Source organism: Musa acuminata, chromosome BXJ1-3 (genome assembly GCF_036884655.1).
Source record: "Musa acuminata AAA Group cultivar baxijiao chromosome BXJ1-3, Cavendish_Baxijiao_AAA, whole genome shotgun sequence".
Taxonomy (NCBI): domain Eukaryota; kingdom Viridiplantae; phylum Streptophyta; class Magnoliopsida; order Zingiberales; family Musaceae; genus Musa; species Musa acuminata.
In genome coordinates this window covers 4,933,888-4,949,151 of record NC_088329.1, presented here as the reverse complement: position 1 = coordinate 4,949,151, position 15,264 = coordinate 4,933,888, and the positions used below count along the sequence as shown (strand labels likewise).

The window sequence follows — 15,264 nt, the reverse complement described above, 5'->3', positions numbered from 1 at the left end:
TACGTCGGTGTTGTACCGTTCTACCTCCTCTTCCTCCTCCAACGTTGCTCTACATCTATGTCGACGTCAAAGGAGGAAGAGGAAGTAGGTGAGGCATATGCATCGGTGTCACGCTCAAATTCTTAAACAATCACTTCATTCAATGGTGTGACAGATTCAAGGAAGGGATAGTGGGTGGTGAGAAGAAGGGAGAGATTGCGAGTGAGCTCAATGAAGAGGCGTGTGCCTGCTTCGAGCTCTCGAGCTTCAACCAACAAGCGAATGATGCATATGCCCCAACCATAGTGGCATAATCGCTAACCTACTTCATATTGAATGACGAGGATTAATCGTCACATAAAATGGAGGCTCGAAGAATACATATTCGATGGTGGGAGAGATAAAAAAATTCTCATATTCCTTCCTACTCATCTCTAACACCGTGGTGGTGGGGGAGAGTATCAAAAAGATGGTGGCGACGAACATGACGAGCGAGATGACGAAGAAACGATAGATCATCGCATTGCAATTAGCCTTCGGATTGGAAATTGCCATTTTGGCTAGGGTTTTGAGATCGATTGATCATATCTATGCTAGCTCACTTGCCTTCTCTTCCTTCTCCCTCCTCGTCATTAGCGACACAGATGCCTCATCTGCTTCAACTTCCTCCTTCAGTGTCAACGTAGATGCAAAGTGATGCCAGAGGAGGAAGAGGAGGTAGAGCAGTGCAATGTTGATGCAAATGCCTTACCTTCGTCCTCTCCTCCTCTAGTATCAATATAGATTCCTCGTTATTCTGCCTCCTCTTCCTTCTCATTATCGATGTTCGGATCGATATTAGCAAGGTCAAAAACTGCGTTGTTATCGTCGACCACCACCATAACAGCCACTCACAACGCCATCATTCATCACTAGTATTGAAATTATATTTTTGGTTATTATTATTATTATACTATTCATGTATATGTTGTATTTTTTATTAATAAAATCGACGACGTTAGAGTAAATGAGATTAAATGTTTCACTTTCATAATTATAGAAAATTCAATATATATTTTTTAAGCCTAGGGACCGGGATACTAAAGAGATCTAACTACGTAGGGTGATCTGTAACTAGTCTATCATCATCATTAAAATTACTTTTTTTATCCATCATCTTTGTGTTATTCATACACATGTTATATCTTCCGTCAATAAACTAACAACGTCATAGAAAATGGGGTTTAATATTTTACTTTCATAACTATAGAAATTTTAATATAAATATTTTAAATTCAAAAATTGAGATGCTAAAAGGTTCTAACTACAAAAGCTAATCTATAATTAGCCTAACCAATTTTGATTGACAAAATTACATGTATATCTCTCAAAATTATGGTTAATTTTTCTCAATTTAACCTGAGAACGAAGCTTTAATAAATTGGTACCTCATAAAAAAAAAAGTCGAGTGTCATAATCTGGTGTCTAGTTTTATGCATGTTAATTCTGATGAATTTGGCTCAGGCTCACCATTTTAACTTTTTCAACATTAACAGCGAATCAAGTAGAGTTTGAACCCAAAAAAAGAATAAATAGATTAATCTAAGTTCACTAAAATAGATGAGTCAAGTAATGTAAATTAAACTACACGTTGACTTGAATATAAGTGAATATTTTCTTAAAGAGCACAGAGATAATCAACCAACATGTGAAAGGAAGATATGTTATGAAAATATTAATTTGTTAGACTTATTATTAAGTGTTTGGAAGATCCAATTGATTTATATTAGACTTGACTTGTATTGATATTTAGTGGCATCAACATTAGTCTTGATCAGTTTGAGTCATACTCATTCCCAGTATCCGTCGTCCCAATCTCTCTTGCCCAGTCGGTATATTTCAAGGAGTTAATGTATAGATTATCTTCAGTATTTGAACTAGCAGAGGTAGATTAATAATAGATCTAATAGATTATTTATACGCAAATTGAGAAGTTTAATAATACAAAAGAGTGACATTTTGTTATACTGCAAAGTTTTGCGTCAATATGTAAACAGAATATCCAAAATCATTACAAGATCAATACATGAAGTTGGAGAATAGCAAAAGATACTCAATAATCCTTACAAGTTTTGCACATAATCAAATAATGAAAAGAAAAAGGCAACATAAATGGATTTGGCATCTACAATTTTCACTGATAATTTAGGCAAGCTAGCTTTCAAGCACACACAATAGCTCAGTAAGTAATACCAGAATGCATAATTCAGCCATATCATCTGCAACTTTCTAAGATGCTCCATGAGAGAAGTGGCACGATTTGCAAGTGCAGTCAGTGGCATCAAGGCACCTAACTCCATATGCATGCCAAGTTCTTCTCATCGTCTTTCTTGCATGGTGCTTAGCAGCCCTTATCAGAAGTGGGATAGTGTTAGCCTTGGCAATCGCCATCTTACCTTTGGTGGCTTACAAGAAGTGATAATGTGGCGAGTGCCTCATCGATCATGCCATTGCTCAAAGGGTCTTGAATTTGATGGTCATTAGCTGATAGCAGCTTCACAAGAACTGGAATGGCCTCTGCCTTGCCTCTGTCTGTGCTCCTTTTTGCAAGATTCACACAATAGACAAGCAGTAGTGCATGGAAAAGTGGTGCAAGTCTGAACAAAAGCCCCGATGGTCTGTCACATTGTTAGGATTGGAATGCCACTACAAGAACAAGATTTTTGAAACAAATACATATGTGATTGACCATTAAATCGTCCTAAAAAGACATTTGATCCAGAGAAGCGTAAATACAATAATTGATAGGATGAGAAAGTATTCATATTGCAGATGACATTGCATATCTGCAATATGAAGTTCATGAAAGGAAATGGAAGCATGACTAAATTTTGGCCAGTAAAATAGTCCAAACGACAGACAGAATGATTATATATCACTTAGCGATAAAATGGATCAAAAAATGAGAAAAATAGAATGTCATTCAATCTAAGTTCAAATTGGCCACATGAAGATGGAACAATTAGTGATTTTTCACCATCTTTCTCTTGTAATGCTTGTCTAATTATATGAAAAAGTGCTTGATTTTATAGCCCTAATTAATGCTAGTTATCAACAAATAGAATAGAAGTTTAATTATGTTTGGATACCTTAAGAGATGAATTTGATGAGAACTAATCTCCTAATTACTTTTTCTAAATCATTTGTTCTCCTGAAAATAAAAAAAAATAGAAAAAGAGTAAATAATTTTAATCTTGATATTAAATATTTTTATAATTTATATCAAAATAATGTCATTAATATCTAAGTTATCAAAGATTATTAAAGAAATAATATCAATTTATATATTAATTTTATTTTGATTATATCTAATTATTATTTCTATTTCGATCGAAGCATGTGATCATGCATCGTTCACACATTCGGATTATAGTCGTCTTCAATGTTAGGGCATTGGAAAGGATGTTGTCAGACTCTGGTCAATGTTAGCTTTGTGGTTGACGGTCGTTCGTCGCGACGGTCACACACCGACCGTAGGCCTCGCGCAAGCACGGGGCGGTTGAGAAAAAAAAATATATCACAAAATCGCGGACGCATCTATGGTGGAAATTACAGCTATACATCTTGAAGGGGATGCCATACAGTGATTTGACTAGTTTGAACACACTCATGGAGTCCTCTCATGACAACAAATTCAAAAAATGACCATTGATCCGCTTCGAACCAACTGATTACGAGAATACTGATGGACAACTAGCAAAGATCCGACAAACACTGATTACGAGAATACTGATGGACAACTAGCAAAGATCCGACAAACCTCCACTATTCAGAAGTATCAAACCAAGTTATTCGGGATTTTCATTGAGGGCTTGAAGCCGGAGATCCGACGAGAAGTTAAAGCATAATAACCATACACACTTATGACAGTCATCTCTTACGATTCAGAGGACTAGGGTCACTTCTCGACCGGCCCTCATTCCTTTCTTGGCTACCACGAGCGCCATCAAGAGATCATCCAAGCAAGATGAGATGCGGATGGTTGCAGCGACGAAGAGGAGGCCGCCTCCGGGGGAGGCGGTTGCGTGGCGTCGCCGGATCTGGCGGCGGAGTCGCGGATCTCCTCGAGGAAGTGGGAGAGGAAGGAGATCTTCCTGGAGAGGCGGAGGCAGCTGGCGGCGAGCGAACCCGGGCCGGATGCGGCGGCGACCTCCCGGACGAGGGAGGAGAATAAAGATCGACGCCAGACGGAACCCGCACTTAATCATCAACAACGTCATAACCCCATCTGCCTACCCTGCGGCGGGGGGAAGACCCGTAAGTGGGACCGGCACTTATCTCACCGTCGTCATCATCATAAACTCCCCTAACTACCCGATCGTGATTGGGCACCGAAAGCCTGGCAAGAGTGACGTTGGTTTGATCGGCAATTACATCGTTCGGAACGTACCCATGCCTTCACCATCATAATCACTGGACCAGATCATTGGGATCCACGCGCTGGTGTGCATAGACATCTGGATCGTTTTGAGGGTGGGCCAAAGGGTATCCGCAGGGTACGTCACTTGCCTTGTTGCGGCTGGCGGAAGCCGGACGGTGGGCCCTCACGTGAACTTGCAGGTGTGTTTCACATCACTTTATGCTGACGATTATTTTATCTGAGGTATTCTCAACATATGTCTCAATCTCATAAATCACATATACTGTTTGGAATATGACAATAATATACTGTTTTGACCTTCTAAATTAAGAGGGATAAAGATTTTTGTTAGTCGGATCAAAATCAAAATCAAAATCAAAATCAGTCTTCTTCACTTGTTTTCATATAAAGATTTTGTTAGTTGTGACATTGTGGTTTTCATATAATTGCAGTACATTACAATATTAAATATATGTCATGACTCATATAACATGAAAAAAATCATACATCTAATATACTTATCTTTACATCTACGTTAATGGTTAGGATTTATTTAGACAAAAAAACTAGAAATTTTCTATTAAGGTTTCATCATTCTTCCCTCTCCTAAGTTTCATATATATCATATCTGTAATGGGGTCAAAATATAAATTGAATGAGGTTTTTTTAGACTTTGATAAGCGAGTTCACTATATTATCATCGGATTAATAGATCTAATATATTATCGGATCAATATTTTTATTATTAATCTATTAACATACCCTCTTGAATTTAGAAAACATCATATTTATTGTTCTATACATTGAAACATCCTCTTGAATTCAAAGAACATAATGCATTACCAGCTATTAACATAAGAAGTGCCTCCATTTTTGTTGCGCCACAGATCGACATCAAAACACCTTCGATGAACATCATGCATACCAACTATTAGCATGAGGAGAACCTGCATTTACTGTACGCTGACATAAAACCATCTTGATATCAAAGAAGGTGACGCATGCAAACCAGCTACTGGAGTACGTACCTCTATTTTAATTGCGATGCCCCCTGTTTCCCTCGGGGACCAAAGGGTTAAGCAATGTCGACCGATCATTTGGTAGGTCTTCCTCGACCTACAATAAATGTACCTTAGGTGGATAAATCATTGCCTGACATGTGGTGTATCGTTTAATTTTCTCAACTATAATGAATGTACCTTCGATGATGAATGACATGTAACCGATGACCCACTACTTTAATTATTAATGATTATTAAAAATGATGCTTTTGGATCAAAAACTAGCTATAAAAGATTGGATGATAAGTAAAATTAGTCTATGATAAGAGATCATTTTGTCGGTCGATCATTGGTGCGGCCCTATGAGAGGGGATACTGATAAAATCATTTAATGCCAGAGGAGTATGGGAAAGGGATGATAAGTTCGTTGGGTCTCCCTTATCCTCAAAGGCACCTTTTGGAGCCCATATGCTCCGAAAAAGAAAAAATTGTGCTAAGTACGCCCATCGTCCAAAGCGAACAATTCCTTACGAGCCTACGAGCTGCACCGATGATCAATCTACCAAATGGTCCCTTATCATATTGGTACTAGAAGGAGTGCCCGAGGCCTGTATCTTGGTTGCGCAAACTCGCTCTCAAACCATACACCTTGGCTCTCATACATAAGGGAGCACTGATAAGATCATGTAGTCCCACATTGGTTGAGGATTATTGGAACAAATGGCTCATAAGTCCGCTAGGTCTTTCTTGCCCCTAAAGATGTTTTTTGAAACTCATATACTTCGAAAAGAACAAAACCGTACAAGTACGTCCATCGACCAAATAGTCTCTTATCACCTCAAAAGACCTATATGTATATTACACTAGTTTTTAAAAAATTATATATATATATATATATATATATATATAATATAAACGTAGATGGACTGAGTGTAGAATTTTCTAATGTTCTATTATATTTTATTTATGATAATATACTTTTCTTAAGACGATATCTGAATAAATATATTAAATAATTAGGCTAGTTGATATGTTCTTATTTTAATAAAGTGAGTGTTAATATAATAGAATTGTACAAATTGATAAATACCATTTTAACTTGTTTTTTTTATATATAGGGAGGAGTGGAAATGTGTCCGATGAGGTGGATATCAAATATATTGAGATGATATGGTTCATATGTGATCATCATCTATTTGAGTTCATGTCAAGATTTTTAACTTTCAAAATTATCTAAACATTAGAAAAATATGCCTAAATAATATATGAAAATCCATTTTGTGATCCTTTTAAAATTTAAAATTACAAACAAAAGAGTCTAAAATTTCTTAACTATTTTAGGATAATTTTTTTGCAATATCTAAATATTTGCAGGGTTTTATGTGCTATTCTCCTTTGAGAAATTTTCAATATCTAAAATATCAGTCTAAAATCCATCACCCTCTCCAAAGTTTCATCTACCTATTCTCCTTTGGGTTCCCTCCTCTTCTTCTAACTTCATGTTCAGGTTATCCGATATACCCCTTGTTGTGGGAAACAACTTTTTAAGCCGCGGTCTCGGGGCCGACGAGACTCGGTTCGGGGATCCGGATGTCAGGGATCTCGGGCGGCGTCCCTCGGGGTCTCTCGGCGGCCGAGCATGGTGGTTCGGGTCGGGAGGAAGCTCCGCTGCAGCGTCGGGAAGAGGCAGCACCGTCTCGCACCTGCACACAGGTCGGGCCGGGAGCTCAACCCGACCCCTCCGACGATCAAGTTAGCGATGTGGAGAGGGTTTTGGAGTAAGAGATGCCTCCATACAAGTGTTGTGTGTGAGTTCGTCCTCCACACCATTCGTTTAGAACTCTGAGGTATTTATAGATGAGTGTGATGTTACCTGATGTGGCTACCTACAGGAGGCAGGCTGATAGCGTCTGACATGGGGTTGGCGTGGCGTTAAGAACCAAGCCTGAGTTAGGTGTTAATGCGCCTCGACCAGTGTTCCGGCTCGGTTAACCGAGTACAGTTGCGTCGATCGAGGCATGAGGCGTCGGCTCACGTCATGGTGTGTCACATCGCCATTTTTACCCTTATCATATTCCCCCTCCCCCCCCCCTCCCGAAAGGAGCTATCGTCGGCTGTTGTACGAGGGGAGACCGATGCATGGCTTCTGTCTTCAGGCGGGTGGGCCGCGCGGACGCGGTCTCGGGGAACATGGAGCTGAGGAGCTGAGGAGCTGAGGAGCACGACGCAGGTGGGCTGGCCGCGCAGGTGTGTCCCGGGAACATGGAGCCGAGGAGCACGACGCAGGCGGGCAGGCCGCGCAAGTGTGTCGCGAGGGGCACGAAGCCGAAGAGCCGAGGAGCACGACACAGGCGGGCTGGCTGCACAGGCGTGGTCTCGAGCGGCACGGAGCCGAAGAGCCGAGGAGCACGACTCAGGCGGGCTGGCCGCGCAGGCGCAGTCTCGGGCGGCACGGAGCCGAAGAGCCGAGGAGTACGACGCAGGCGGGCAGGCCGCGCAGGTGTGGTCTCGGGCAACACGTAGCCGAGGGATATGGCAAAAAGCCGGGGGACTCGATTCAGGCGGGCAGACCACGCTGAGGTGCATCTCGGCGGTGTGGCCAAGGGACATCGCTCAGGCGGGCAGACCGCGCTGAGGTGAACTCGACAGCGTGTGGCCGAGAAACTCGGCGTAGGCAGGCTGCGGCCGAGGGACGTGACCCAGGTGAGCAACCCGCCCTGAGATGGACTCGGCAATGAATATGGCCGAGGGGCACGTAGCAGGCGGGCTGGCCGCGCTGGTGTGTCTCGGGAACACGGAGCCAAGGAGCACGACGCAGGCGGGCTGGTCGCGCAGGTGTGTCTCGGGGATGATGGGAGCGAGGAGCACGACGCAGGCGGGCAGGCCGCGCAGGTGTGGGGCATCATGCTACCGAGGAGCACGACACAGGCGAGCAGACCGCGCAGGCGTGGTCGTGAGGGCCATGCGGCTGAGTAGCACGACGCAGGCGGGCAGGGCACGCGGACGTGGTCTCGGGCACCATGCGACCGAGTAGCATGACACAGGCGGACAGGCCGCGCCGAGGTGGATCTCGGCAGTGTGTGGCCGAGGTGCTCGGCGCAAGCAGGCTGCGACCGAGGGGCACCGCTCAGGCGCGCAGGCCGCATTGAGGTGGACTCGGGCCGTCTAAGACCGAGTCGTGCGAATGCAAAAAAGAGGGGGGTTAAGCCAAAGCTAACCGTGAGCCAAGAGGCGGTCAGGTAAACATGGAGCCTTCGCTTGGAAGAGACTGAGGCAGGGGCTAGATTCCTTGCACGAGGATTACACCGGATAGCCACTACGGATGCTTGACCGCTGCTACAGGGCCCGTTGCCCAGAGTCACTCCTCTTCCTTGCGGTCACCCAAGCTTCCGTAGCGATGTACCGGTTAGCTCGCTGAAGCATATTGTTGGGAAATCATGGGGGCGACATCACATGTGCAGCGGAAGAACAAGAAAACAAAATCCCCGATTCCCAAAAAGATGTTCGTCGTCGTGCGAAGATTGGTGCGCAAAAATCCGCGAAACATGAAACTGCGTATAGAGTAGATTGTGTTACCTAGGGAGATCGTATATCCCTGTTTCCTTGCAGATCCTTAGGAGAGGGTAAAGGAGGTCAAGCGTCCTCCTCTCTAGCGGTGATCCACACAGCAGAGTTGCGACGACGCTCCTCAAGACTCCAGGCCTGCTTTGAGGTGGAGAGGAAGAGGAGAATAGGAAAGGCAAGCAAAGGCTCTAGCCTATGAGGCTCTGAATCCCTCCTATTTATAGAGGTCCCCTGTCAAACCCTAATGGGTCCTCCCCTATTAAGTATTGGATCTGCATCCAATAAGACAATGGCTCCGTCGGATATCTCATATCCGAACCTCTACTCATCGCAATGCCTACCATATGTGTGTGACCCTCTATGCCCAATATCGAGCTGGCCGTGAGTCATACCTGTCAGAACTCCTTCTAACTCAGTGAATTATTATCTCTGTAATAATTCACTTGACTCATCGACTACGGAAGTACTAGGCCACTACGCCGTAGTCCCCAGACGATACAGGGGAATCCAATCCATTGGACCTGTCTGTCCTCAGTTACCGTGTACCTATAATCCCTTATCCATCTAATATCACTGAGACCGTATATCGAGCATGGTGTTGTCAGACCCATATGGTTTCTACTCGAGTCTCGCTCTAATCGGATTCTCCCGGAGAACTCTTTCTCTCTCAACCCGAATGACCCTGGCCAGGGATTTGTCTGAGCAAGAACACATAGGATATTCCTCTCATGACGCCGAGAGTGGATGATCTTCTATCGACACTCAATAGCCCTCGTAAGGTCGACTACCACTCCCAATGACCAGCTGTACTAGATCTGGGACAGTCAAACCTATAAGTCTGGTATCAAAGAGTGGAGCACTCATACAGGACATCCTTGGTGTCTCAAGTCTAAGGACCAGATACACCACTAGGACTATGGAATCGCTGTCTGACAATAAGGCATCATCAACCATCCAGCATTTCGTAAGCGGATCAATCAGTTAACTCATTCTCTAATGAGCACCTGTACTATATCCCTAGTGTCCCTACACGAGCAGCTATGAGACCAACTGCATCCATCATATGGACGGGTATACAGCACACCAGTCTATCTAGTTATCATGATGTCCCTCTCGAGTAACCTATGACCGGAATTATTTAGGATATGTGTTTAAAGGTGAATCGATCTCATTATCGTGATCTCATCACGATCCGATTCCCATTGCACAAATCCAAGGACATCACAATATATATATGCACATATGCAATAGTTATAAAGTGATATACGTCAAAATATAATAAGCAAAAAGATTTTGTATCAAGTCACACGTGCCATCACTCACGTGATTGGCTTGCCGGGCACCTATGACTAGCACATATCTGGTACTGTGGTAGGGGGTCGCTCTACGAGGGACCAGCAGAATCTGGAAGGTCGCAAGCCTATCATGAACGCCTGCACTAACAGAGAGGGGTGAGTGTTCGGTAAGCTCCGGATTTGCGTGGCAAAGCGATCCACGAAATGTGAGAGGGGCTGGTCCTCTCTTTGTTTGAATCCGAGGAGCAGTGCCGCGGAGGGCTTTGGCCGGGCATGGGCTGTGAAGTGGAGCTCGAAGTCCTTGGCGAGTTGGCCGAATGAGGTGATCGTGCCGATCTTCAGGCCGTTGTACCATGTGCGGGCCGGACCCCCCAGGGTCGTGGGAAACACCCTACACATTAAAGCGTCAGACGTTCCGTACAGTGCCAATTGGGCACGGAAAGAGGCGACATGGTCCGCTGGGTCAGTGGAGCCGTCGTATGCGTCCAAAGAAGGGAGCTGGAAGTTCGGGGGAACCGCGTGATATCGTATCTCTAGTGCGAACGGAGATCCTCGGTATGTGTCCATCCCGAGCTCTCCCTTTGAGTTGCGAAATTCCTTCTCTAGTTCGTCGAGCCGCTGACTAAGAAAGCATAGCTGGGCTCGCAGAGAGTCCGTTGACTCCGGAGATAATACTTCGGGCTCCGGGGGGCTGCTCGGGTCTGCCATCACTGGATCCCCGCATGGGGTCGGTCGGACCCAAGGCAAAGCGGGAGGCTCTAGAAGCGTCATGTGGGCCCAAGCGGGAGGCTCTTGTTGCCGTAGCGGCTGAGTCATAAGCGGGGGTGTCGGTTGGGAGACGAGTGGGATGATGGTTTGCACCATATCAGTCAGAGCTCGGACTTGACGAGCGAGGTCGTGAAAGGCCTCGGACGACACCGGCGAGGGGACGCTCGGAGCGCCCTCGGGCGGAAGCAGATCCGGGTTGTCAAATGAACGCCAGTAGCGTTCTGAGGTCGCGGGGAGGTCGTCAGCCCGCGGCCCGTCACGCACGATCTGCGCCCCTACTAAGAACGATCCCTCGGTAGGGAGTTTGTCGGGATCAGTTTGAGGATCCCTCGACATTCGGGCCCCCCCTTCTAGCGCCAATTTGTTGTGGGAAACAACTTTTTAAGCCGTGGCCTCGGGGCCGACGCGGCTTGGTTCGGGGATCCGGATGTCGGGGATCTCGGGCGGCGTCCCTCGGGGTCTCCCGGCGGCCGAGCACGATGGTTCGAGTCGGGAGGTCGGGTCGGTAGGTCGGGTCGGGAGGAAGCTCCGCCGCAGCGCCGGGAAGAGGCAGCACCGTCTCGCACCTGCACACAGGTCGGGCCGGGAGCTCGACCCGACCCCTCCGACGATCAAGTTAGCGATGTGGAGAGGGTTTTGGAGTAAGAGATGCCTCCATACAAGTGTTGTGTGTGAGTTCGTCCTCCTCACCATTCGTTTAGAACTCTGAGGTATTTATAGATGAGTGTGATGTTACCTGATGTGGCTGCCTGCAGGAGGCAGGCTGATAGCGTCTGACATGGGGTTGGCGTGGCGTGAAGAACCAAGCCTAAGTTAGGTGTTAATGCGCCTCGACCAATGTTCCGGCTCGGTTAACCGAGTGCAGTTGCGCCGATCGAGACATGAGACGTCGGCTAACGTCATGGCGTGTCACATCGTCATTTTTACCCTTATCACCCCTGCTATGACTGTGCACCTTAACTATGCACACGCACTATGGTTACATCTTGGACCACTGGCCAACTCATCCTTGTATCTCCAGTACTGTATTGATCATCCTTCATCTCAAATTATGTCCTTAAATCTATAAACAAATCATAGGATTGGCAGAATCATTCAACCACAAATCAGATCTTTTTACCACTCAGTAAGTGGATTTGGTAGGCGAATGTTTTATGGTATGTTATATATAATTTTGGATGTATTTATTATATTTTATGTGAAATTGGGCACTGCACAACTACCCATATTTAAGAGTGATTGATTAATCACCCACTTTACAGGTTGACATGTTTGAACGCTGCTTGGCCTCCCAATTTAAGCATGGCGGACATTGTGGGTGACATTGATCTCCCAATAAAGTATGGCTGACATTGTGGTTGACATCGTGCGCATGCACATCTCTGGTCCATGGCTCGTGCGATGGGCGGTGCATTTGTGGTGATGCCTCGGGGTTGTGGTTCGGGATCTTAAAGAAATGGATCGAGTACGACATGTAATGCTATCGCAGCCGTTCCTTACTGCAATTACAAATATTATAACAATAACCACAATAGAAGATCCCAAGGACGTTGTTTTCACAGTAGGCCGGACAGCGAACATCAAGTTCGAACTACCGAGCTGCCTCCCCATTCATTGCGGTCTGCAGATCCATGGCCATGTCCTCCTTCTATAAATCCCCGTACCGTTGCTTCTTCTACTAGGTATCGAGGAGCGCTGCGTCTCGCCCGATTCGACTGTTTGCACTCCTTTTTCGATCTTGCCTTGTTTAGCTGGAAAGATTAGAAGATGCCGGCTGAGCCATTGCCGCAGTTCTTGAGCTCCATCAAGCTCAAGTACGTCAAGCTTGGGTACCAGTACCTGGCCAACCACATGCTCACCTTCCTCCTCATTCCTGTCATGGTGGCCGCTTTCTTGGAGGCGGCTAAGATCGGCCCGGACGAGCTCGTCTCCCTCTGGAGGTCCCTCGGCATCAATGCCATCCACGCTTTGTGCACCGTCCTCCTCGTCGTCTTCGTCGCGACCGCTTACTTCATGTCGCGGCCGCGCCCGGTGTACCTGGTCGACTATGCCTGCTTCCAGCCGGCAAGGAACTGCCGCGTGCCCTTCGCCACCTTCTTCGAGCACGCCCGCCTGATGCCCTTCTTTGACGAGAAGAGCGTCCGGTTCCAGGTGCGCATCCTGGAGCGGTCGGGCCTCGGCGAGGAGACCTGCCTCCCGCCGGCCAACCATTATATCCCACCGTGCCCCTCCATGGAGGCGTCCCGGGCCGAGGCCCACCTGGTAATCTTCTCCGCAATCGACGACCTCATCGCCAAGACGGGCCTCAAGCCCAAGGACATCGACATCCTGGTCGTTAACTGCAGCCTCTTCTCGCCGACGCCGTCGCTGTCCGCGATGATCATCAACAAGTACAAGCTGCGCAGCAACATCATGAGCTTCAACCTCTCCGGGATGGGGTGCAGCGCGGGGTTGATCTCCGTCGACCTCGCCCGCGACCTCCTCCAGGCGCACCCCAACTCGTACGCGCTCGTCGTCTCCACCGAGATTATCACGCCCAACTACTACGCCGGCAACGAGCGGTCGATGCTCCTCCCCAACTGCCTCTTCCGCATGGGCGCCGCGGCGGTGCTCCTCTCCAACCGCCGCCGGGAGCGGGCCCGCGCCAAGTACCGCCTCCTCCACGTGGTGCGCACCCACAAGGGCGCCGACGACCGGGCGTACCGCTGCGTCTACGAGGAGGAGGACGGGGACGGCAACTCCGGGATCAAACTCTCCAAGGACCTAATGGCCATCGCCGGCGAGGCGCTGCGGTCCAACATCACGGACGTGGGACCGCTGGTGCTGCCGGTCACGGAGCAGCTCCGCTTCCTGGCCAGCCTGGTGGCGCGGCGCCTGCTGGGCTCCCGGGGTTGGAAGCCGTACATCCCGGACTTCAAACGGGCGTTCGAGCACTTCTGCATCCACGCCGGCGGGCGGGCGGTGATCGACGAGCTGCAGCTCAACCTGAGGCTGTCAGCGGCCCACGTGGAGGCGTCCCGCATGGCGCTGCACCGCTTCGGCAACACGTCGAGCAGCTCGCTATGGTACGAGCTGGGCTACATCGAGGCCAAGGGCCGGATGCGCCGCGGCGACCGCGTCTGGATGATCGGCTTCGGCAGCGGCTTCAAGTGCAACAGCGCCGTGTGGCGTTCCCTACGCACCGTCGCCACCCCCGTCGACGGCCCCTGGTCCGACTGCATTCACCGCTATCCCGTGCACATCCCCGAGGTCGTAAAGCTGCTATAATTCCACCGCTTTCACCCCCTCTCATGCGTCCATCAATCCATCCTCTCTCTCTTCTTTATGTCATATCTACAGTGTCCTCGGCCAGTCTTCATGGCGTCTTTAATATTCTGTGTTGGGGGTACGACAGAACAGTGGCATGGCATGTTACTGTACCACGTCTGGTTGATGTTATGAATGCATTGTGATGGCCTGAGCTGGTATGATAATGGCGTTTTCGCGATATGGCTTCAAAGCATTCGAATGGGGAGAATCTAACTGAGCTCGCATTCAATTCTCAGGACGCACAACTCGGTATCTTCATTGCATGCAGGCCGACTATAAATCTAATAGTAAGCCTTCTTCGCACCCCCCACGAACCTATGTTCCCCTGCCTTCGAGCTGCTTCCCCACCCTATGTGTTCATCATTGAGTGATGATGGGCCACCGTAGCCGATTTAATGCCTTAATTCCATGCCTAATTATGTTGTTGATGTTTATATGGCTTTGATGTTTAAAAGTGTTAATGCCAATTTTAGCTGTCCAATTCCGATGCTGACTCGAAGCCAACCGATATCCTATTATTTATTTTTAACAAAAAAAATTATTCAAATTCTCTCGATCTATAAGATGTCAAACTTAAGTTAGTATTAGTTACGAGATATCAACTAGCATTTTAGTGTATTTGAATTTGTGTTATAGAGAGGACGAAACACACAAAGACGTACCTTAATATCACTAATAGAATCATATTACATCGAATCCAAAGAACTTACAATAATCATAAATATGACGAGCAACATCGTCTTAGTGTGTCGATCATATAGCATCAAGGTATCAGTTACATTGTAAGTATCTATCGATCATGCTTATATCTCGATATTAAAAAAACACTAAACATATGTAAATATGTGATACTATCTTTTCACGGATAATACATTATATATTATTCGTAAAACAATGTTAGAATAGATGATTGGGAGATTTGAATTTGGATTTAGATTAACTTAAATTA

The 15,264-nt window shown here is 46.8% G+C and overlaps 1 protein-coding gene across 1 annotated transcript; it reads left to right on the top strand.

Annotated features, from left to right (window-relative positions):
• The first annotated feature begins 12,679 nt into the window (after positions 1 to 12,679).
• Positions 12,680 to 14,473, top strand: LOC135618353 (3-ketoacyl-CoA synthase 6-like). The gene has a single exon (XM_065119238.1). The coding sequence runs from the start codon at positions 12,774 to 12,776 to the stop codon at positions 14,271 to 14,273; it is 1,500 nt and encodes a 499-aa protein (XP_064975310.1). The 5' UTR covers positions 12,680 to 12,773; the 3' UTR covers positions 14,274 to 14,473.
• Positions 14,474 to 15,264: the final 791 nt, after the last annotated feature.

Coding starts and splice junctions, on each gene's coding strand:
- LOC135618353 (XM_065119238.1), top strand. CDS start 12,774: ATGCCGGCTGAGCCATTGCCGCAGTTCTTGAGCTCCATCAAGCTCAAG.